At 66.2% G+C, this 24,043-nt stretch overlaps 1 protein-coding gene across 4 annotated transcripts in view; it reads left to right on the top strand.

Annotated features, from left to right (window-relative positions):
• The window catches only part of ZFPM1 (zinc finger protein, FOG family member 1), a 62,984-nt gene that overhangs the window by 6,011 nt on the left and 32,930 nt on the right, over positions 1-24,043 (top strand). For 3 of the 4 annotated variants that reach the window (XM_084959266.1, XM_084959268.1, XM_021093668.2), the window contains exons 2-3: positions 19,324-19,452; positions 21,692-21,811. In XM_084959266.1, coding sequence (XP_084815392.1) covers positions 19,338-19,452; positions 21,692-21,811 — 235 coding nt within the window. In that variant the 5' untranslated portion in view covers positions 19,324-19,337. Of the gene's footprint in view, positions 1-19,047; positions 19,116-19,323; positions 19,453-21,691; positions 21,812-24,043 lie in introns of those variants that run through there. The other variant, XM_084959267.1, reaches the window with a different exon arrangement.

Raw genomic sequence — 24,043 nt, 5'->3', positions numbered from 1 at the left:
GTCACAGAGGAGGGGCTGCCCCGGGAGCCATCTGGGGAGCTCCTCTGCCGCGCCCCCTCCTCGCCTTCCTGCTGGAGCTCTGGGCGGGTCTGGGCCAAGCCGGCCCAGAGGTGGGGGGCTTTGGATCTGACAGCTGACTGTGAGGACCTCAGGGGCCCTGTGTCCCTGTGCCCACTTCACTGATGAGGAGCGGGGGCCTGCCCAGAGTCCCCGGCCAGCAGCGGGCCCTCTCAGCCTGGGGCTGGGGCCAGGAGGACTGGGGGTCCCCACCAGGAAGAAACTTTGGTGGTTCCTGGCAGGGCCCAGGAGGCATCAGTGTGCCGTCCCTCTCTGCCTCCGTTTGCCCGCTGGTTCACTGGGCACATCCATTTTTCACGCGAGGATGTGAAGGTGGCCAGAGGCTGGGACTTGAGTCCCGCCCAGGAGCAGGGAGCGTTCGGGGGTGGTGGGGGGGTGTCTGGCTCTGGGAGGCCGGGTCTCAGCCCCACCCCACCCCACCCCAACCCTCCCCCCTCTGCACCGCGGGCCTGCCCCACGGCAAGTGGCCTCCGGGCTGTACCCTGTTTTCCCATCTGTAGTGTGGGTGTGACATGGCGCCTGGCGTGAGGCTGGTCCGGTGCTCACGCAGGGCACACCTGCAGGCCCACGTCAGGTTGCTGGTGGCTGAGTGGCATGTTGCTGCCACCCACCCCAGCTGTCCCTGGGGCCACTGAGCAGGCTGAGGACAGACAGCCTCTCCCTCTGTGGCCCTGGGACCCCACCCCTGCCCCGGCCCCACAGCAGGCAGCAGGGGCTCCCAGTTCAGGCCTGGGCCGCCCTCTGAGGGCCCCCGGCTGCAGGCCAGCCCTCATCTCCAGGAGGCCACTTGGCCTTGAGTCCTGGCCTTGCTGTGACCTGCGGGCAAGTGGCCTCTCCCACCTCACTTTCTGCTTTTGAAGTAGTGACTTAATAGGATCAGCTCCTCCTGGGCCCTGAAAGTGCTGTCCCGGCTCGTGGCTGCCGTGAACGAGGCAGCCCTGGCAGCTGCTGGCTGCATTACCCATAGGCCTCCCACCTTCCTCCCCAGGTTTTGAGGCGGCGGCGGGGGCAGGGGGTGCTGGACTGAGCTGCCCCTGGCTGGCCTGCCCAAGCCCCTCAGTCCCTTTCCTGACTAAGGGTCTCACTGCGGTTATGGCATCATTCTACTGCCTGACCATTTTACAGGCCAGAAAACTGAGACCTGGTGACACAGGAGCAGGACCTGTGGGCCCCAGCATTGGGCCAAGGTTTCTCTGGGCAGTGCCAGTCCTGGGCACCTCCAGGCCCTCTCCACCTGGCCCCTCCCACGTCCCCTCTCCAGCCTCTCATTGGGAGAAGGCAGTAGGCCTGCTGGGGCGGGATGGGTGGCTGACCTGAGGCCAGAGCCGGGACAGGCCCCACCCCTGGGCCTCCTTCTGCCCCCGCCCCCTGTCCTCCCGGCCGCCTGCCGCCATGGGGGCTCATTTCCCATTGTGGCTCAGCAGCAAAGAACCCAACTAGCATCCATGAGGTTGCGGGTTCGATCCCTGGCCTTGCTCAGTGGGTTGAGGATCCAGCGTTGCCATGAGCTGTGGTGTAGGTCGAAGACTGGCTTGGATCTGGTGTTGCTGTGGCTGTGGTGTAGGCCAGCAGCTATACCTCCGATATGCCCCCTAGCCTGGGAACCTCCATATGCCATGGGTGCGGCCCTAAAAAGACCAAAAAAAAAAAAGGAGAGAGAGGTGCTGGGGTGCAGTTTCCCCGAGTCCAGGCAAGGTCGCAGCTCCAGCCGGGCCCAGGCCCCTGGTTTCCTTGGTCTGCAGACCAAGGCTGGAGTGCGGACAGAGACCAGCCAGCCGGTGTCTGCCCCTATGATTATCTGGACACCCACTCAGCTGGGGCTCTCGAACCATTTTGCTCCCTCCCAAATGGAGGCTCAGAGAGGGTGGGCGGTCACACCAGGGCCACACAGCTCATGAACAACGCTGAGACAGGATGGGTGGGGTGGTCTGCGCGCCAGCTCCCAGGCTGGGTGCCTGTGTCCTGAGCCCCCAGAACTGGTGGGCGTACTACTTCCCGGGGATGAGGGGGCTGTGAATGCAGGTGTCTGCAGGAGCTTCCCTGTGGGCGCACACTGTGAGGCCAGCTGGCCCAGGACTCTGCGGGTATACGGGTGTTCCCTCGCCTTTCGGAGCCTCATCCCACCTCTGCAGGACGGGAATGTCCTGGGGACACCGGGCTGGGTGCGAGGCAGTGGGTCTTCCTGAGGCCCGGTTCCCCCGCAAGTTGGAACAGTGATGCTGACGTCACAGGGAGCCGCTGAGACCTGCGGCAGAGGTCCGCCCTGGGCCAGAGCCCCTGTGTCACTTGACAGAGTTAAGATGAAGAGGACAGAGGGGGCCTCTCTGCTCCCCGGTCTCCCGGCGCTGCCTCCTGCCAGTTCCTCTTGGGGTCTGACCTCAAGCCCTCCAGCTTTCCCCGTCCACCCTGGCCACCTGCACCTGCCCCAGCCTCCTGCCTTTATTTCCCTGTCCTCCGCCCTGCAAGCCAGACCCAGTGAGCAGGAGGCAGGGGCTGCAGGGCCAGTGGTCTCGGCTCCTTCCTGTGGTGGGCAGCGGGGGGAGAGCTGCCGGAGGACCTCCGCAGGAACAGGCCCTCGTGACCAACAGTGGGCCCGTCCTGAGCCCCGCTGCATTCCCAGCTCCCAGGGAGGGCTGGCAGCGGGGGGCCTCAGTGAGACACCAGCGCCACACCTCCGCTGCCCTGCTCCCCAGGGAGTGAGTGGTTTGGGGACCCTTCCGTTTATGGGCCCGGACACCCCATCCCCCGGGGTGTCTGTGCAGGGGCCCTGAGGGCAGCTGGAAAGCTGCTCCAGGGGCACCGAGGGGGCCCGAGCCTCGTGTCGGGGCCTGCGGGGCCCGCCAGACCATCCCCACCTGCCGTTTGTGCTCCTGCTCCTGGGCCTGGGGACCCGGAAATGGCTCTGGCAGGAGTGATGGGGACCCTGCAGGTCACAAAGCCGGAGAGCGGGCTGCTCACACCCCAGCCCCCCGCCCCGCTGCCACACCACCCACCCACCCCACTTCCTGGGCCCGGGACCACCTCGGCCCCACTGGGACCCCCAGGGGGCCGCCTGCCTTGGTCCCCACGCCCAGCTCTGACATTTCTCAGCGAGCAGAGGGACCCCCTACACTCCCTGCCGTGGCCTTGATGTCAGGGTGCCCCGGCCCGGTCCCCCTCGCCCTCCCGGCTCTGCGGCCGAAGCCTGGTCCGCCCGAACCGCCTCCTGGTCCAGGCCTCTGGCGGGCGCAGGTTTCAGCTCCCGTGATAACTCGGAAAGTTGAACTGGCCCCATTACTGCGCCGAGATGGTTGGCGAGATACGGGCCTGATAATGGGGGAGATAGGCGGCTCCGGGGCCGCATCCCGGCCTCTCCGCCCATTAGCATTCGCACCAGCGATCGCCCGCCCATCGCCTCCACTTGCACTCCTCCCGCAGATAAGAATGGAAATTCTGACTTCATAGCTCACTGATTAGAGTGTCTGGATTTCTCGATAATACGCAGATAAATTATGTTTTTGAAAAGGAAGGTAGGGAGGAGGGGGCGGGGGGGGCCGTCCCTCCCAGCCTCCCCTGTTCCCCCGGGCCGGCCATGAACCTCGGCCTGGCCAGCTGGCACCTCCCAGGCCTCCGGACAGAGACAGTGTCCAGGGCCCGGGCTGGGGAGGGGAGGCAGCGGCCGGGGCACCGCGCTGGAGGGGCCGAGGGTGGGCTGGGCGTCTGGCCCCCCGGGCTCTAACGCCGGGGGCGCATCTCTGTGCCGCAGTGTCCTCACCCGTCAGGTGGACCCGGCTTGGGGAGCGGATGCGGGAACTTGGCCTGTTTGGGGCTCCGATCTCTTCCCGACGCCTGGAGCAGACGGGGCTTGGTTATACAGTAGGCGCCCAGTAAGTGTTGAGGGGCCAGGCAGAGCCCCACGTGGTCCCCCCGCCCCGTTCTCAGCCACTCTGCCTTCGCAGGCCCGCCCGGCTGCCACAAGTGACAGCTGGCGCCCAGATGGGACGGAGGTGCCATCGCCGCGTCTGTCTGGATGAAGCCACCTCCTTCAGCCGCCGAGACGCGAGATGCGAGATGCGCGCTGATGGTGCGATTAGCGCCATCAGGGCCGCGCGGGGCTAATCCGCCCGGTGAGGGACAGGTGCGCAGCCGAGGGGCCGGGCGCCTGGGAGGGAAGCCGGGCCTGGCGGCCTCGACGCCCCCTCCGGGGCCTTGGCCAGGCCGGGCCTGCCTCCCTCAACAGAAAGCCCTGCAGAGGGGCCGCCTGGGGCTCCCGGCAGGCCCGGGGCAGCGAACCACGGGCCCCCCGCCCCCCGTTTGTGCATGGTTTTTGACAGCCGCTCTTGAGAAAGGAGATGCTCGGCGACCCCAGAGGCAGGAGACAGGAAGCCCGAATGGGCAGTCGGTGACATTTCTGGGTGGCCTGGGGCTCCCCAGATGGAAGAATCCACAGGGAGCCATCGTTAGCCCTGAGCGCTTGCCGTGTGCCGGGCCTGGGCCGCGCTCCCTCCTGCTCCCCTGAAGGCCCCTCCCAGCAGCCCCGGGAGGGGCGCCTCTGACCTCACTGGAGGTGGGCTTTTTTCATAACGATTTTTATTGTTTTCCATCAGAGCTGGTTGACAGTGTTCTGTCAGTTTTCTCCTGTGTGGCCAGGTGACCCAGTCACACGTACACGTTCTGTTTCTCACATTGTCAGGCTCCATCGCCAGTGACGAGGCAGCGTTCCCAGCGCCGCCCAGCAGGGTCTCATCACTTGTCCGCTCCAAAGGCAGGAGTTTGCATCTCTTAACCCAGATTCCCAGTCCCTCCCCCTCCCCCTCGGCAACCACAGGTCTGTTCTCCAAACGCACTTGGAGTTTCTTTTCTGTGGAAAGGTTCATTTGTGCCCTGTATTAGATTCCAGATATAAGTGAAATCATATGGTATTTGTCTCAGAGAGGTTGAGTCACCTACCCGAGGTCACACAGCACAGCACAGCACAGGACAGCACAGGAGGCAGCGGTTAGAGGCCTGGCTTAGAAGCCTGGTCCAAGTCTGGGTCTCTGTCCTGCCCAGCTGGAGGTTCTGGGGGTGTTGGCAGGCATGGCCCTCCACCTGCCCTCAGGGTACACACCCCCCCACCCCACACCCCACACCCCCGTGGGGGGAAGCTGCCCCGGCACAGGGAGGATGCCTGGCTGCTCAGGACCACACAGCCCTGACTGAGCCGTGGATGCTGGGATGACTCGACTTCTGCTTATTACATCTGGGGGTCATTTCATGTGTCCCCAGAAAACAGGCTTCGCTGGTGGTAAAGTCGGTGTCTTTCTGCTCTGGGGTGGTATTTTGTTTCAGTGTCTCAAGGAAGTCGGCTGTTTCCAGTCACATGGGTGCATATGTGGGGGAGGTGACCAGGGTTTGAGTCAGCCCCTGGGCAGGGACCCGGGCAGGTGACTTCGTTTCCTCACCTGTGCAGGGGGCGCCACTACCCTTTTGGCCTCCCCCACCCTCGAGGAAGGACACGGGAGAGAAATGGGGACGAGGTGCCCAGCCATGTGCTGTACCCCCTCCTCAGATCCTGCCAGCCTTCGTCCCTGGCACTTTCGGCACGTGGCTCTGGCTTGCAGAGGCCCAGGCCCGGTGCGCTCACACACTGCAGGGGTGGTTCTGGAACGGCTCTCCTACGGCGCTACAGCCCTGGGAGTCCTGTCCTTGCGCCCTCTGCTTTAACCAGGGCCAGAGAGAAGGCCGAGGCGGGGCGGGTCCCCTGCCAGTGCTGTGGGGCACAGCACCTCCCTGTCCTGAGCCTCAGTTCCCACTTCTGTGAAGTGGGGCTGAAGACGCCAAGACCTGCCCGGCAGCCCTGCGCTGGGAGCCGTGGCGCCTCTGGCCATCTCCCCTGAGGCCTCCCTGTCCGCACCCCGCCTTGTCCTCCTGGTGCTCAAAGGACTTCTCAAGGAAGGACCCCAGTGCCTGCCCCGCAGACCACCAATCTCAAGGCCACAGAGGCCCGGGTTTAACTCCCAGCCCCCCTCCCCACCTGGTCACCTCTCTGGGCCTCCCTGCCCTCGCCCTGAAACGGGAGTCAGCCCCCCTCAGGGCCCTTTTGTGGAGCTGATGGGAGAGGGCTGGGTGCTGGGTGGGGGCTGCTCCCCAGCCGGGGATGCTCTTCATCTGAGCGGGGACAAGCACCCTGGGGTCCCCCGCCCCTTCCAGCTGGGAACTCCGGGCCCGGGCACTGGGTGTGTTGGATGTGGCGAGAGGGAGGCCCCACGGCTCAGGTCTCCGGCTTGGGAGTGGGGTAGGGGTTCCACCCTGCCCCCCAAACCAGAAAGAGAAAGGGGAACCAGAAAGAGAGAGATAGGCCTGGTGGCGGCCGCCCTATCGCCGTTATCTATCTGCCTGCCGCTCCCAGCGGTTCTGTTGTTTCCTCTTATCTCACCACCAAAATGCCAGGAACAAAGCCTGTGCACACGCACGCACACTCACACACCCGCAAGCCCACCGCCCTGCAACTCAGAGCCGCAAAAATGGTGAGGAGAGACCAGGTTCGCTTAAAACCATCATCAGTGTCGTCACCTCTTGCAAAGAAAGCTGAAAAAGAGCTCCCTGAGACGAGGCAGCTCAAAATAAGAAGTGGCCCTACAGGCCGTCCCTGGAGGGCAGGACCCAGCCTGGGGGCGGGGTCCCAGCTGGCCTGGACTGGGGCCAGGTCCCAGCTGTGCTGCTGTGTGACCTTGCATCGGTATCTTTCCCCCTCTGAGTCCTTCATAATAGCGGGAGGAGGGATTAATGGGAAGGGAAGAGCTTGCACTGTAACCAGGGTTCTCCCCAGCCAGCAGGGGTCCCTTTGTGGCCCAGGCTTGGGGCTTAGTCACCCCAGCCCAGCATCCCCAGAACCTGCCCCCAGAGCCTCGCCCCACCCCAGAGCCCAGCCCAGCCTCTGAGAGGTCAGGCTCCGCAGAGCCGACCCGCAGAGCCAGTCTCCCCCAGAACCAGCCCAGGGCCTTCAGAGCCCAGTGGGCCCCACCTGCCCCCGGAGACCCTGGCCCCCCAGGCCCCACCCCCTCGGCGGGGAAACCCAGGTCCTAACCTGCTGGTTTGCAGCCAATGGAAATGAGGTATGCAAATGAGAAGGGGTGAGGCCTGGGGATTGGCTGAGCTCTTTGGGGGGCGGGCCTCCTCGGGGAGCCCTATCTCCTGGGGGCCGCTGTCCTTCCAGGACTTTGCCCCAGTGCCTAAGCCTGGGCACGGGGTGGGGGGGGGGAATGGGTGGGCAGGCCTTTGGATAACCTCCTGCTGACCCTCAAAGCCCGGACCCTCACACCCTGAGTTGGGGGCCCAGGACTTGGGTGTTCCTAAGATCAGGGCGGCCAGCTCTGACTCCCAGATGGGAACACCGAGTTCAAGAGCCGGGCGGGACGGCTCAAGGCCGCCCAGCTCCCCTCCCACTCCGCGTGTCTGGGGCACCTCCAGACCCTGTGCGTGCTGTCCCCTCCCCGCCGCCCTCCCCCGCTGTGGTTTTCTCTGGAACATGGTCTGCCAGGCTCTGTGCGGCACCAGGCTGGGGGCACCCTCCTAACCAGCGCAGCCCCAAGCCATTTGCCACCCCTGCCTCCCCATCCCCGCAGGGAGGGTGCACAGGAGGTCGGCTGGGATCCTGCTCTACCTGTGGCTGTGGGCTAGTCTGCAGACTCGGGGTCCTCCAGAGCTTCCACTTTCAGAAACTTACATGAAAAGAGGTCATGTCTATAGGAAGCATTCGGGAAACCTTGGGGGCTCCGCATCGTGTTCGAAGGTGCTCTGCACCCCGAGATGTCTTGTTGGCAGGATGGGGCCCAGAGCCCGGCCAGAGGCACCCACGGGGCTCTGTGACCTGAAAGCCAGCCACAGGCGTGGGCATCTGTCAAAAACGCCTGAGTGGAAAATAGCAGAGGGATGGGGGGAGAGCTTGGGCCGAGATCCAGGGGTGGAGATGGGGAGGGGCCACCTGACCAGAATAAGGCTGCTGCCCTCTGACCTCAGCCGAGCAGCTGTCTCCCCCAGGACAGTGCAAGGCATACAGCAGGTGCCCCCTTGATACCCCTCGATTGGCTTCGAAGTCTGCCCCCCGCCTTGGGCTTTTACACCCGGGGAGCCAAGCAAAGCCAAGGAACAAAGGGAACTGGAAGAGAAGAGCCCCTCCCCGGCGCGCTGTCGTGGGTCAAGGGCAGAGCAGCCCTACAGCGCAGGCAGGGCCGGGGCCAGCCGCCCGGGAGCAGGGATGGACGGGAGACGCAGCAGAGGCTGGCCACATATGGGGAGGAGCGTTCCTGGCAGAGGGAACAGCAGCAGCAAAAGCCCTAACCGGGAATGAGACGTGTCAGTAGGGGAGAGAGAGTGGACCTGGTGCAGGCCGGGCTTGATCTGGGCTCACCAGTGTTTGTGAAGTGGGGGGGGGGCCGCTGGCCGCAGGAGTGGAGCGGGGCCAGGGAAGCCTCGGCCCCTCTGTGGGAGACCAGCACGGCCAGGCTGCGACCAGCCGCTGGGGGTCACCTGGGACAGTTCTCGGGACCGGTGGGCCGCTTTCACCTCCCTCCTGGACTCACTCCCCAGTGCGCCTAGAGGGAGCCCTGGCCTATCTGCGGGGCGGCGTGGGGGGAGGCGCGTGGCTGTGGAGGCCTGCCCACCCGCCAGGGCGCGTCTCCGAATCCCTAAGGGAGGGACCAGGCACTTAGGGCGCCTGCTGTGTGCGCCACGGCGCTGCGTGTGTGTGTGCGTGCCTTAAGTCTCCCGTTGCCCATTTCAAGCATGGTGCGGCAAGTGTGTTCACAAGGTCGTGCCAACATCACCCCTTCCATCTCCGGAAACTCCCCACCATCCCCACTGAGCACCGACTCCCCACTGCGGCGCCCTCACCCCCACAGCCTGCCTCCTACTTCTGTCTGTGTCTGAGGCCGATGGTTTTTTTGGTTTTGGGGGTTGTTTTGGTTTTTCGGTTTTTGTTTTTTTTTGCTTTTTAGGGCTGCACCCATGGCAGATGGAGGTTCCCAGGCTAGGGGGCAAATTGGAGCTACAGCTGTTGGCCTACAGCACAGCCACAGCAACACAGGATCCAAGCCATGTCTGTGACCTACACCACAGCTCACAGCAACGCCGGATCCTTAACCCACTGAGCAAGGCCCGGGATCGAACCCGTGTCCTCATGGTCCCTAGTCAGATTTGTTTCCGCTGAGTCGCGATGGGAACTCCCCTGAGGCCAATGTTTTAACTCTCAGCCTTCGGCTGAGGAAACAGGCCCAGGGTGGTGAGGGGCCTTCCCAGGGGGATTTGAGCCCAGGGCCCCTCTCCAGCTTCCAGGGTGCTGTAGGTCGGGGCCCCAGACTGGGCCAGGGGTCTGGGCTCAGGCCCTGCACATCCACCAGCTCCCCTCGGCTCTGGGAAGCCCCTGCCACCTGGAGGCCTCAGTGTCCCCATCTGCGCAGTGGGAGCACACCTCCTTCTCGTGACCCAGCCACACTCACCGGACGCTGCCTCCTCCTCCCTCCACACCATCCCCAGGGTGCTAGAGAGATGCCTGGGGGAGGAGACAGCTGCCCCCAGGTCCGCAGCTCATGGCGTGAATGAGGCCGGCAGCCCAGAGCGGACCAGAACTTCCCGTGGTCGGGGGGCCCTGGCGTGGGAGCCGAGCCGTCTGCTCGGGGGCTGGGTCGGTGGACGAGCCCAGGCAGGCCTGCCCTCCCAGCACCTGGCCCGGCCCCGAGGGCCACAGCCCCGGGGTGACGGCTGCGGAGGGCCGGCGCCTGGCCCGGCCCCTCGGGGTCGCCCGCCCCCACCTATCAGATGGCAGGCCCTGTCGCCACGGAGCCCGTCCCCTTCCCGGAAGCAGTCCGCCTCCATCCATCTGACGGGTGGGCGCGCAGGACGCTCCATTAGCGCGCCCCGGCCCATCTATCAGCCCTTATCGGCCCATCTGGACAGTCACTCCCAGGCCCGCGGCCCCCGTCGCCTCAGGCGCCTTGTGCTCACCGAGCTCACTGCTCCGCGTGGTGGCCCTGGCCGCCCGATCCGGGCAGCGTGGCCTTGGCCGCCAGCCTGGCCCCACGCGTGGCCGCGCCCCTCCGCCTCCTCCCGGGCCCCACGCGGGGCCTTCACCCGCAGGCCCGCCCCACCCCGGCCACGCGGTGGGCACCCCCGCCCCGGCAGCGGTCGGAATCGGCTCTCCGAAGGGAAGCGATCTCGGGTAATCTATCAGCGGCTATCGGGCCCATCGGAGGCCGGGAGTGGCCGGGCCCAGAGATGGCGCCAACCTCCAGCGTTGATAAAGTTTCCGAGTTCAGCGGGATGAATGTTGAGTAAGAGCAGGCCGCGATAGGACGTGGACTTGGCAGGCCCGCGGCTCCGGCTGAAACCAATCTCTCCGCTATCAGCCGGCCGGGCTTTCTCAGGCCCCGCTCTTTCTTCCCGCCTCCTCCGCCGCCCCTGTCTCCCGGCCTCGCCCGCCTGGGCCCCTGCCCCCTGGGACTAAGGTGGGGGACCAGCCTGCTGGCCCCGGCCCGAGAGAGAGAGAGAGGGGGCGGCCTCCAGGCAGGGGAGGATCCTGAGCCTGCCCAGGGAGGTGTCAAAGAACGGGGGCCTGCCCGGAGGCGGAGGCCGGGCCACGGCAGCGGCTCGCGGGGGCCTTAGCTTCCCACGGCGCGGAGAATGAGCCCCCCCGGCCGGCCACCCCGGTGCCTGGGCCCCGCTGCCTCTCCGCCTTGGGGCTCCACCCTCACCACAGCACCCAAACCCACCCAACTCTTCCCTGTGTCACAGCCCCAATATCACCTCCTCCGAGAAGCCCTCGGTGACCCCCCGCGCACCCGCCCGCCATCCTCCATCCTGCACCCGTCCCAGCCCCGCGTGGTTTCCGAGGCGTGTGCCCACCCCCAGCCCAGGCTGCTCACCCCACTTTGGCTTTGGACCTGTTTGCTCACAGCCGTCGCAGCACGTGGCAGGCGCTCAGGAGCCTGGGGGAGGGAGTCGGTGCCCCGGGAATTATCTCCAGCAAAACCCTTTTCCACCCACCTCCCAGCAGCCCTCCCAGGTTGATAAGCTGCTCCCCATTTGCCAAAAGGTAAACCAAGGCCGTGGCAGGTGCCCTGGGCTCAGAGCCACATGCCCTGGAGCCCAGAACGGGTTCGGTTCTGCCTTATCCTGAACAGCTGTGGGCAGGCGGCCCAAAGTCCTGCTCCAAGTGTGGCTTCTCCCTGCCTCGTCTTCCCCGTCTGCAGAGGGGAGCGCTTTCCCCACGGGCTGGCGCTGGTGAGGTCCCAGCGAGCTTCGCCAGGGGTCCAGAGCTGTGCACGTGTGTCCTGGGTCTGAGCCAGAGGGAAGCACAGCTCCTGTGGGAGGGGGCCCTGGGTGTCAGCTGCTTTGCTGTCCTGCTCACCCCCACTGCAGCCAGGGAGGCAGATGGCCACCCCCATGTGGCCTCAGGGAACTGCCAGAGGGGACCCAGTGACCTGGAAGGGCTGGGAAGGGAGCTGCCCAAGGGGGAGGGAGGTCTTGTCTGAGCCCCAGTCTGTCTGCGTCGCAGAGCCGAGTCGAGAGAGGGCTCCGTGCGGGGAGAGGAGGCCCCGGGAGCTGCGCAGATGTGAGTGCAAGTGCCCCCGGAGCCGGCCCCCTGCAGGGGGAGGCAGGGCTCAGGGAGGCGAGGAGCTGGCACCTGCCAGGCCTCAGGCGCTTTCTTTACTGCACTGTGCCTCAGTGTCCCCATCTGCACGACGGGGAAGCAGCAGGTCGGAGTCGCAGCCAGGGTCACAAGTCCTGAGCGTGGGCGAGTCTCTAGAGCACGGCCGACGGTGGCTGCTGTGTCGTTGTCATCATCATTGTGGGGGTTGGCATTACTTCTGTCTCAGCGGGGCCCCTGTGCTGCCCGAGGTCCCTCCTGCCCTGTGTGGCCTCGGGCGAAGCCCCCATGTTATAGGCTGGCCAGAGGAGGACATGGTGGCAGCTGGGACAGGATGCGGGTGCAGGCCCCTCTGGATGTCAGCACCCTAAGTTCCCCCTGTCGCCCCTCCCAGCCTGGAGCCCCTCATACTCACCCACCCCGGGGGTCCCAGGCAGGGCCAGCTGGCGTAGCTCAGCCAGTGCGGGAGGTGGCACACTACGGCCCCCAGGCCCAGTCCCTGGTCACACCCCCACCAACAAGCAGTCTCAGACCCCAGACTCCCCGGGCCACCCCACCGCTCTGCCCCTCTCGTGGGGTCAGGCCCCCCCAGCCACACCCGGCTCTGAGCCCGTCCTGTTTCTCGCCCCCGCCACGTGGTCCCCAGTATCCCCTGAGCGCCTCGCGCTCGCCAGGTGCTGCTCTGGAGCCGCAGGTGCATCACTGTCTCGGGGACCCAGACGAGAACGTGGTGGGGGCGTAACTGTGCCCTGGGAAGACCACGGGCCAGAGGTAATGGTGGGCCGGCGCCCTCGGTGGGGGTTCAGGAGCCGGGGGCCTCCGTGTGCAATTGGCACGGTGCTCTGGTGAGGGGGCCGTCAGCAGGCCAAGTGCTGGGGAGTGGGGGGGACGGTGCAGACGCGTCCCGCAGGCAGCAAGCGAGGCTCTAGAAGCTTTCCACAGCCCCAAGGCGGAGCTCGGGAGCTGACTGGCCAGGGACGAGGACAGGCGAGGCCTGGGGCGAAGGGGCTGTCACAGGGGTCCTGCAGCCCTGGTGGGGGGTGGTCGTCCTGGCTCAGCAGCTACACGGGACATCAGCAGGGCTCCTGTTTCTGGGCCTGGGACTCAGGGCCAGCCAATCCCCACCCCCTCCGCTGTCCCCACCCCCGGCCTCCCCTCGAGGCCCAGCTGCCACACCTTCTATGCGGGAGGCAGAAGGCAGGTTCAGGGAGAAGAGGCTGGGGGCAGGACACAAAGGCCCGGGCAGCGCAGTCCTCGCGGGGCTGCGGCCCGAGCTCAGGGCTGAATGCCAGGCGCTGGCTCAGTTGGGGTGTCGGGAGGTGACGGGAAAGGCAGCCGAGGCTCTAAAGCGTCTGCGATCCCGCCTGAGCCCAGACAGCTTGGGACAGAAGGGTAGGGGTTGGGCCACTGGAGAGCTTCCGCGCACGAGTCTGGCCACAGGGCCCCTGGGTTTTATTTGGGTTATGTAGGACTGTCCCGCCCATCTCTCAGTGGACACGCCTCCAAAAGCTGAATGACACTGAAAAGGACGGATTCCTTTATTTTTTTTAGGGCCACACCCTCAGCACACGGAGGTTCCCAGGCTAGGAGTCGCATCAGAGCTGCAGCTGCTGCCCAGGCCACAGCCACAGCCACGCCAGGTCTGAGCCGCGTCTGCCACCTGCACCACAGCTCACGGCAACGCCGGATCCTTAACCCACGGAGCCAGGCCAGGGATCAGACCCACGTCCTCATGGATCCTAGTCGGGTTTGTTTCCACCTGAAAGGAGGAATTCCACTGTATGTGAACCAGATCTCCCAAAATACTCGGTTTGCTACAGGCTGAAGTCGGCCACAGCCCTCTGGTTCGTCGGAGCTCAGGGTCCCTGTCCCCAGAGAGCCGGGGGTGAGGGGAGGCATCCAAGCTCTCCTCCAGGCCAAGGGCGCTCCCTGGCCTCTGGTGGCCCACGGTGTGTTGTGGCAGTGACCGGCCACCCTCCGTGGCCTGGCCTACTCAGGCCAGTGTGCTCACCCGCAGCTCCAGGGCTTGGCCCAAGGCCATGCGGGGCGAGGTGTCCGCCTGCGACAGGTGTGGCCCATAGCTGGCAACAAAGGCAGATGAATCACTGATCACTTGGCCACAGGCGCGAGGGGGACCAAACCTGAGAGGCGGGGTGTCTGGGCTCCCACCTGCCCCCCCCGCCGCCCCGGAAGAAGTGAGCCCCCGCTGAAGGCAGCTCTCCAGCGCCGTCCAGCTGGTCCTTGGCGGAAGGCAGGCTGCTCGCTCCCATGTCTCCTCTGTCCCAGGGCCACTCCTGCTGTTGGGCAGGGTGGGGGGCGCCCAGGTGTCTGGGTCCCCAGCACATCCAGAGGTGCAGGCTCTCGCCTCCGCGGGGCAGGCTGCCCACTCGAATAAGCCGAGGTTATCTCGCCTGCATCCTTCTTGTGGTCCCCTAGCTGTCCGCGGGGGTTGATTCTGGGTTGGGAAGGGCTGCTGGAGGGTCACAGCGGGAGCCGGTGGGACTCCTCCCAGCCTGACACTCAGACCCCTCTGGGCTCCGCCCAGATCCTGTGTCTCACCTGAGGCGGGGCTCGTTCAGGGTGGCTGTGGCGCCTACTAAAGTGGCCCGCGAGGTCTCCCTCGTCCTGCTGGGCTCTGGCGAAGGGGCGGCCAGGCTTCAGGAGCACCCCCACCCCATGGGAGAATCACAAGTGGGAGGCGTCGGGGGCCACCCAGCCTGTTGGGGGGGATTTCACTGAGGGGGGAGGAGGCCTCAGCTGGACGGGGGGTGTCCTGGCCGAGGGGCAGCGTGGGCTGGGGCCTGTGGCTGGGGGCGCGAGTGGAGGGAGACAGAGTGCTGGGGCCGGGAGGGCCATGCCGGGGGCCTGAGCCCCACGCGGGCAGCTGGAGACACGTGGCAGCCTCCGGCCACGTTTGGGAGTGGACAGGAGGTAGACACTGCCTGGCCTCCGTCCTGGGCCTCATCCTGACGGGAGGGTGGCTGTGAGGGGACCCTTCCAGGCCCCCAGCCCCTCCTGTGGGGGCAACGAACCAGAACTCATCTCCCTCCTTTTTGTCTTTTTAGGGCCGTGCCTGTGGCGTATGGAGGTTCCCAGGCAAGAGGTCGAATCGGAGCTACAGCTTCCGGCCTACACCACAGCTCACAGCAACGCTGGATCCTTAACCCACTGAGCGAGGCCAGGGATGGAACCTGCGTCCTCATGGCTCCTAGTCAGATTCGTTTCTGCTGCGCCACGACGGGAACTCCCCACCTCCCTTCTAAGGCCTGGAAAGTTTTTATGTTCTGATTATATGGCCCCTTCATGCCTGACCAGGTCTTGGGAACCTGCTCCTGTGCCCTTTGCTGCCAGCGCCGGGGCTCCCTTCACCGAGGCCCCTGCCTGGGCTCCCGCTGTCCCCTCCCCGCCGAGGCTCCTTCTCGCTCGCTTCTTTCCATCCAGCTCGGCCCGGAAATCGGCTCAGCTCCTGTGGGAACTGGGCAGAAAGACAGGCCACTTGGTCCCCAGGGGCCCGGGCCGCCTCTGCGCTCCCAGCTGGGTTTCCTCGTCCTCAAACAGCAGCTGGACCAGAGCCCCTCCTGGGCGGGGGGCAGGGGTCACTCACCAGAGATCTCACTCCAGGAGGTCAGGGTCAGGGTCAGGGTCAAGGAAAAGATGGGCCCGTCCCCACCGTGGCCCGAGCTGCCCCGCTGTGCAGCGCTGGGAAAGTCTGAGTCTGTTGCATTTTCTCGTGTTATCAGGTCCTTATCCGGGCACCGTGTGCCACCCGAGGCCAGGATCTCTCCCTGGTGGCGCCGAGCGCCCTCCGGCCCACAAGCTGACCAGGGCCAGTGAGGCAGGAGGCCGGGCCTTGCGCCAGCTTGGAGGTCCTTCTCCGCTGCCCGCACTGCCCTGCCCAGGCCCTGGCCTCCATTCTCCTCCCTCCAGCCTCGCCCCTCCGCCCACGCACCCCTGTCCACCCCCACCCCCACCCCGAGAGGATGAAACAATAACAGCACTTGTAATAATAACCCCAGGTCTGTGCTCTCCCACGGGCACTACTTTGCTGAACCCTGACCCCAGCCCATGCCACGAGGTTAGGGGAAGCCTGGGCTCCAGAAGGCACCGCCTCTGCAACCCGCTGCTCCTTCTGTCCTGAGTGCTGTGCCCCAGCCCCTGCTGCAGGCAGCTTCCTGTCCTACTCCAGGTGTCCACTTACCTGCCACCTCTTCCAGGAAGCCTTCCCGGACTGGCACCCTCCCTCCCCTTGGTGGCAGTGGCCACACTTGCATTACTCATGTTTCTTTCGTGGGGGGGCTTGGTGGGAGGGTATGTCTTGGCTGCTGCGGGGTCTCCAGGGCCCGGTGCAGGGAGCCGGCCTGGGAGGTTTCAGGAGTAAATGGAGGAGGTGTCTGGCGCTCAGGTCCACCGCTCTCCAGGCCGTGCCTGGGGCCCCTCCCAGCTCTGCACCTCCCAGGCAGGCCAGGGTGTGGGGGGAAGAGCAGGGCCACATGCCCACCAGTGCCCACCCCATCCCCAAGCCAGCGGGCCTGCGTCCATGACCTGCCCTGACCCAGGAGGGGGGCCTGGGCAGGTGTCCACCCCTCTGCTTCCTCCTCTGGGCAGAGAACACCAGGGGCTTCCCGCAAAGTCACCTGTGGCTGAGTTGTGGGCAGCCACATGGCAGGGCCTCGGTACAGACCCACGCCCGTGGTCAGGCGCCCTGTCCAGGCGGGGGGCTCCCTGGGGCTTTGCCCTGCCTCTTCCACTAATGTTTCCAGCAGCCGGCACAGCCTGCAGGGGCAGGGGGCGCTTCTCCCAGGGCCTCCGGACTCCCAGTCCAGTGCTCTGAGCCGCCCCCTCGGCACCCGCCTGGCAGGTTCACCCAGGGCCACGTTGGGGATTGTGTCCTCCCGTCACCCGTCAGCCCCAGCTTTCTTTGGGACCGTCCCTGAAAAGGACCCCAGCTGCCTCGCCGTCAAAGCCGGGCCGACCGCTCGTCGTCGGCAGCCTGGACTCAGAGGGAGCCAGGATCATCCCCCGAACACAGCCTGTCTCCCTAATTCAGTTTTAAAGCATGAAAAAAGGGAGTTGATGAAATTCCGCTATCAGCGCCGAGCCAATATGCAAAATATCTCACCCCCAATCAAATAGCTATTATGTTTTCATTTCCATTTCGGCGTCCGGCTTAATGAGCAGGAGGCGGATCGGCTTGCGGGCCGTCTGCGCGCTGTGATAACCGAGGGGCTCCGGGCAGCGGGGCCCGCACCCGGCACTGCCCTGGCCACCAGTGACCACTGCCGTCCCCCAAGGACGCCCCCAGATGGGTGCTCGGCCTTGGACACAGGGCCCTCCACCCCGCTGGCACTGGGGCCAATGTCACCCTCACCCCACGTCACCTGCAGGGAGAGGGGAGGCGTGGGCCGTGCCCTCCGTGGAGGCGGGCCAGCCTGAGCAGCCTCCTGGAGGGGGCATATTGGGGACTTCCTGTGAGGCCACAGGCAGGTCAGCCCACCTTGGGGGGCCTCTGGGGACTCATCTGCAAAGCTGGCGTGACACGGGCTCAGCCGGGAGGTGCCGGGAGCTCCAGGCACTTGCCTGCGGTGTCACATCAGGGCCCCCCCACTCCCCATCCTTTCCCACTGCTCTGCCCACTTCCCTACCACCCCACACCCCTGGGCTGCAAGGCAGGCAGGGGGCTTAAGGGAAGACACGTGTAGGATGCTGCCCACGTTGCTTGCCAAGAGCCGTGCCCCCTCTCCGTGCCGGCCCCACTTCCCAGGCCCCGTGGGGCAGTAGCGGGTGTGACTGATGGTCGTGGCAGTGGAGATTCTGCGCACACTCACCGCACTCCAGGCCCTGAACACACCACCACAGGTGGAAGCCGTGGTTTGTCCTGTGGGGCAGGAGCTCTTAAGGTTTCTGAGCACAGAGTGGTGGAGTGACTTGCCTAAGGTCACACAGCAAGGGCATTGCCTACCTGGCCTAGGGTTGGCCCGGCCACTGTTGGGGTGTCTGGGCAGAAAGGATCCCTTAGGGGTCGAGGGGGGTCTTTCCCAGCAGAGGGCACCCCGGGAAGCAGCAGCGTCTCAGCCCAGCCTCCAGAGCCGGAGGAGGGGTGGGGACCCGGGTGCCTAGCTGGGTGGCCCTGGGAGTGTCAGGGGGACGCTAGGGCGGCTGCGGGGCGGGATTCTCCACGTCACATCCTGTCACTTCCCGCTTGTGGGCCTGGAGCCATTTGCTGGATGGCAATTGTCTTCTGTGTTATCAGCGCGGTTAATTGTGCCGGAATGAATTAGCGGCATTAGAATAAATGGGCCGTGGCCGGCAGCCTAGATCTTCGCGCTCCTGTCACGCTTTGTGCGGAGCGGGCGCCTTTGTTCTCCCATAAATGGACCCGCCAGGAGCAGGGTGGGTGGGGGCCTCCCTGCGTGGCAGAGGCCCGCCTGGGCGGGAGCTGGTGCGGGGAGAGGCGGGCGTGGCAGCTGTGAGCCCAGGGCTGTGGTCTCTGCAGCCCCTGAAAGCAGGGCCTTCGCAGCTTGTCCCCAGAGCCCTGGCCGAGGCCCCGAAGGCCCCGGGCGTCGGCAGGAGGGACCACGGCTCCAGCCTCCCTCCCCAGCTCCAAATGAGCCACAGAAGCTCCCGGGCTTTTAGGAAGAGGCCGGCAGACGGGCTGCCCCCAGGTGTGCTGTGTGCTGCCCACCGGGGCATCCTGCCAGAGGCCGCGAAGGGGTGGGCCTCCCACCCGTCCCAAGGGCACAAACCAGCGGGTCTGGGGCGTGCGCCCAGAGGCTGCCCGAGTTGGCTGAGGAGACAGTGAGCCTTAGCCCGGGGCTGGTTCTGTGTGGTCCGAGCCCAGCCCGGGGAGGCGAGCTTCCACTGCCGCCTCCTTCTGGAGTTCCAGCTCTGAGGTGTCCTGGGGCCGCTGGGACCTGTGGGCCCGCATGTGCAGCGCTGGAATCTGGAGGCCTGCGGGGGGACACAGGTGCGTGGGGCGGATCAGAGTCCACAGAGGACCCACGGGCGTTCTCAGAGAAGAATGGCCAGGGCCAGCTCTTCTCCACTGCCAACACCTGTGCGCCCACCTGTGCCCCATCAAGCCCTCTAATCGGGTGACTGCCTGCTCCCCGCCCTCAGCAGGCTCCCAGACCTCGGACCCTGTGCGTGGGGGCTTCCTGGAGGAGGGGTCCTGGCTACAGGCACCAGCGGTGCAGAGGCCCCAGAGGTGTTTGCCCTCGGGGGCTGTGGATGTGCACTGGGCCCTGGGAAGCCCCCAGCTGTGTGCCTGCAGCCCCCGGGGGCCCTGCCCGGAAGAGGCCCGTGTGCTTCGGCGGGGGCGGGCTGGGGGCTGGGACCGGAACCCTGGCGGCGGCGGGCTGTGAGGCCGGCAGAGGCTGCGGCGCAGTGGCCCCCACGCGTTGGAGCTCGTGCAGGGGTTGGGGTTGATACAAAGGTGGGGATCACAGGTCACAACTTGAGGAGCCCTGACGGAGCCCCTGAGCGGCTGGCCGCCCCCTCGAGGCTTCTGACCGCGTCGGGCCGAGACCCTGCCCATGCCTCCGGGCTCAGGGCTGTGCGGGGAGCGGGCAGGAGGCCGGCCTCGGGGCGGGGCGCACTGTGCGGGGCAGCGCCTCACAACTCCTCTCGGGCTGTGTCTGCAGGTTCCCTCGGAGACATGGAGGCCGGAGAAGAGGCCCAGGCCGCGGACACCAGCCTCCTGGAGCGGGAGGCCACAGCGCTGGAGCCAGAGGCCCTGGGGGAGCCTGAGCCCCTGAGCCCTTCCAGCCCAGGTGAGCCGGTGGTGGGTGCGGAAGGCAGGCTCCACCACCCGGGGCGCCCCTGCATCCTTGCTGCCAACTTCACGGGAGCCAGTTCGCACTCAGCTGCCACAGCTATGAGCTGGCCTTGCGCTTGGCGGTGTCGGGGCTGGGTAGCCGGGGCAGGGGCACGAGGCAGGCGCACGCACGCCTTGAAGCGTCTGCAAGCCGCATCCTTCGTGGTGCAGAGGGGGAGCCTGAGGCCCGAGGGGAAGGTCCAGCCTGGGCAAGGCAGGGGCTCTCCTGGGTCCTGAGTGGCCTCAGCAAAGCCTCCACACACCCCCGAAGCGCAGCCTCTAGGAGACAGAGACGCCTGCCCTGCGCACATGGCGCTCAGGACAGAGCACGCTCTGCTGGTGAGGCTTTAGCCCACTTTACAGACGGGGGAGTGAGGCCCGGGGAGGTCAGGTGTGAGCCCGGCTAAAGCCCCCCAGCAGGAGCTGACCCTCAGCCTGGGCTCTGGTAGCTTCCTCCCCCACCGCCCGCCCGGTCCTGGACGCTGGGAATCCCTCCTGGTGGCCGTTTCCCCAGGGGCGGGGGCACTTCTCTGAAGCCGAGAGCAGGACCTCCTCAGACCAGGCCCCTTGAAGCAGGGCAGCCTCTCCAGCCAGCGGTACCCTGGTGACCCCCAGAGACCCCGGGAGGAGGGGCCTCCCTGAGGTGGAGGTTAGTGGAGGGCAGACGAGGGGCTGGGCTCTGCCTGGTCTTCTCGCTCTAAGTCCCGCTCCCCCCAGCCTGGCCCCCCCACCTGCTGTGGGTGGCCGTCTTATTCCCAGCCCTGCTCAGTACCACTAAGCCCTGGGCACCTGGAGGCAGGTGCCCCCAGGCTGTGGTCCCATGGGGGACACACGACGGCAAGCTGGGCTGTCTCGGAGGGTGGCAAGCCCTGAAAGACGTGTGGAACTGCACGTGCAAAGGCCCTGGGGTGGGACCGAGAGGGGACAGCAGGAGAGCCCAGCAGGGCTGACTGGGGGCTCCTTCTCACTCGGGACCCCATCCCCAAAATGTCCCTGAGTCAGAGTCTCTGCAGGGTGGCCACAGGCCCCAACAAGCCGCCTCCTCTGAAGCCTGCTGGCCTGTGTCCTTTCCGCAGTGTCAGGCCCATCCGGTCACCAGGGCTTCACAGTGAGAAGGAGGCCAGGCCAGGGGCCCCAGTCACCCTCAGCTCGAAAGGGGACAGGGTGGAGGGTCCTGGGCTCCGGCGCTCTCGTCTGCAGCTGTCGTTATCTCTGCCACCATCACCACTGCCGCACCGCTCCACGCCCGGCCCAGCCGAGCCTGGGTTTCCACATCTGTAACTGGGCGCGAGCCCCTCCGGAGGCCCAGGGGGTGGAGAGGGGCTCCCATCCCGTCCCGTCCCATCCCATCCCCACCAGGCGCTCTGCGCTCATGGGGGCCACGCTCTCCAAAGGGCGAGCGGCTGGTTACCGGTGGACTTTGCCCCGGGGAGCCGGGGCCCTTATCTGATCTGGGAGCCGGGCTGCACGGGGTGGGGGCGGGACCGGGGAGGAGCTGGAAAAAAACAGCCGGGGTTGCACCTGGCACAGGCCGCGGTGATAACGCGCTGATGGGCGCGATAAGGCGGCAGGAGCAGTATCTGCCTGTCGGGCGGGCCCAGCGCGGCTCCCGCAGTGGCTGGAGCTCAGATGCCAGCCACGTTGATTTATAGCCAAAAATAATAGGACTTTTATACTGTGTGATTGATTTATTTGATGTTAATCACGGCCCTTATCGCGGGTATTAATAATCTGCCGGGCGCGTGACGTCACCAAGGGGGGGCTTTTATGGGACCTCATCGATTGGGGGCCGCGGTGGTTATCGGGCCCAGCAGGGAAGGCAAATATGCCCTTTGGGCTGGAATTGGGTGCGGGGCCTGGCGGAGGGGCCCCCAGCTGCCGGCAAAGGAGACCAGGGAGCCGGGGCGCGCGTGTGCCCGCTGGCCTGGGCGTGCCCGGTCGGCCATCCCGCGCTCTAATTATTAACAGCAGCTGGGAGAGTCCTTCTTTCTGCTGCAATTAATGATGGGGGCTGAGGGGTTTTAAAGGCCGGGGGGAAATTGCACTGTCTGCCCCCCCCATCAGAACGAGCTAGGGGGCAGCCGTGGGCACACACGCCCGCCTGGGCCTCAGTGTCTCTCCCAGCCGCAGGGTGGGGTGGGCGGGCGACAGGTGCCCAGAGGCTCAGAGGAACCTAAGGGTTTTCCCTTCTGCAGGTGCCAGTTCTCCGCCGACACCACCACCGCCCCCCACGTCCCCAGGAGGCCCCGAGGAGACGGAGGGTCAGGAGCCAGAGGCGAGGCTGGAGGAGGCCGGCAGCCCCTGGAGCGGCCCAGGTAACCGCAGCTGCGGCCGGGTCTGGTGGTGGTGCCTCTGCAAGGCGGCCCGGGCCCAGCCTTCCGGGAGCCCTGGGATCTGGCCACCGTGACAGGACAGGCCTGGCCTGCTGGCCAGGGAGGCTGGTGGTGAACCACCGGGCCCAGGCCTGGTCCAAAATGCAGCCAGCCTGTGGGCTGTGGCATCGTGGTGGATACCGAGCCGGCCAACGCCCAGAGCTGAATCCCAGCCCCGCAGCAGACGAGCTTCTGAGGATTCCCGGGAGGCAGAGTCTGGTCTGGCTGGGAAAGGACCCAGGGGGTGTGGACAGCCAGGCAAAGGAGCAAGGGCGGTGCCAGGCCCCCCGGGTGCCAGGGCTGTGCAGGGTGGGAGAGGAACCACATGGGGAGGCCGCAGCACCAGGAGGGAGCAGGCGAGGGGGTCTCTGGAGGTGGTTTTGTGCCACCCCGGCTTATAGCTGGCATTCTGTCCTGGGAGGACCCCCGATGTGCTCCCCTTGCCTCCCCGTCCCTGCCGTCGACACGCGTAGGCCGGCCTGGGTGTCAGGCCGGTTCTGATTCCCCGTGGGCACTGATGGCGCTCAGCGGGTCCGGGCCGCCTTACTGCGCGCTGTGTGGCTGTTGTCGCTGGCCCGGCCGGAGCTGTCAATGAGGGGCGGGGGGAGGCAGGGTCCCTGGTGAATAGAGGGATGGAACAGCAACCGCGCACAGTGCCTGGCAGGTATGCACGTGGCAAGCATACATTGAGCACCTGCTGTGTACAGATGTACGGCTCTGAGCAAGCAGGGTCTGTGTGGTCGGTGAGCAGTGGCGAGGAAGCCCGTGGTGAGGCAGTGGGAAGGCTTCACCAGAGCAGAGGGGACCCCCGGGGGGTCCGAGATGGTGTCCCGCAGGTGTGGTTCTGGTGGCCACGTGGCCCCCTCGTCAGGATCCCAAGGTGTGAAGGAAAGAGAGCCGGGGTCGACTGGGAACGTCTGTGCGGGGCCGAGCGGGTGGGGTGGCACGTGTGCCTCCCGGTCCCCCTGCTGACGCAGCGCATCCATCCCGCAGTAGGCGGTGACCGAGGCCCGGAGAGGAGGGGGTGGCCTGGTGGTCACAGCCAAGATGGTGACCGCGACCCCAGGGAAACTGAGTCCCCGGCCAGCCTCCCTCCTGGATGGGCCATGGGGCTGCCTGGGAGCAGAGCATCCTGGGTAAGACAGGCCGGGATCCCCTCCGCTGCCCGCAGGACAGGAATGGGCATCTAGCAGGCGATACTGCTGCCCTTCAGCATGCCAGTGACAGTCAGGGGAGGGCCCAGGCGCCCCAGCAGGGACATGCCAGCAGCATGCCGTCTCCCCACGAGGAGCGCCTGGCCAGGATGGGCTGCAGGCCAGGTGTGCGCAAGGCCCTCACAGCCCAGTCGGGCACAGCAGAGCCAGACGCCCACCTGCTGGGCACCAAGGCCCTTCCACGCACAGGGATGTGCCGAGGGCCTGGGGTCCGACTGCTCTGCCTCGACTTCCCTGCTCCAGAACAGGTGACACGAAGGCACCCACAGCGCTGCCCCGGCCCAGTGACTCACACAGTGCCGGGACCACCTGTGTGCCTGTGGGACCCTGACTGGCCGCGGGGCTGTGGCAGCAGGGGCTGGACGGGGGACATGGGGAGGAACGTGCCAGGCGGTCCTCCCTTTACGGAGAGACCCAGGCACAGAGCAGAACAGGGCCCTGTGCATGTCACCACCTGGGAAGTGGCAGAGCCAAGGTGCCGACTTGCCACTTGGCTCCAGAGCTGGCGAGTTTGTAAATGCTAGGCTCGGTCATCCCCGCTTGGTCCCTGTCCCCCTTACAGCGGTGGTAGTGACCTGCCCATTGACAGATGGAAGGCGGAGGCCGCTGGAGGTGGGAGCCTGGCCCTGAGCAAGGGCCGGCCCTGGGGTGACCATGGGGGCCGTGGCTTGGGCTGGGGAGCACCCAGGGGCTTCCTGCGCTATTTGCATCCTCGGGTGCTGGGAGCGCCCTATCGGCCCCCACAGATAGCAATTTCTGTGCAGTGGGCAGCGATGTGCCGATAAGCGGCCGCTGGCCAACCGCCGTGGTGGCCGCCCCCTATCAGACCCCAAACAGGCTACGCTTATCATCCAGCCGGGAAGCCGGAGAGGCGCTGCGGGCTCTTATCTCAGAGGGGCCGCCGTGCTGGCGGTGGGGCGGCGGGCCTCTGCCGGGGCCGGCGGGGTCGGCGTCCTCAAGG

The sequence above is a fragment of the Sus scrofa genome, chromosome 6, assembly GCF_054392235.1.
Source record: "Sus scrofa isolate SSC_HxYL_T2T_F1_AM1 chromosome 6, Sscrofa_HxYL_maternal_Yorkshire_Landrace_v2.0, whole genome shotgun sequence".
Lineage (NCBI taxonomy): Eukaryota > Metazoa > Chordata > Mammalia > Artiodactyla > Suidae > Sus > Sus scrofa.
Note: the sequence above shows the minus strand (reverse complement) of the source record. Positions and strands in the feature narration are given on the sequence as shown.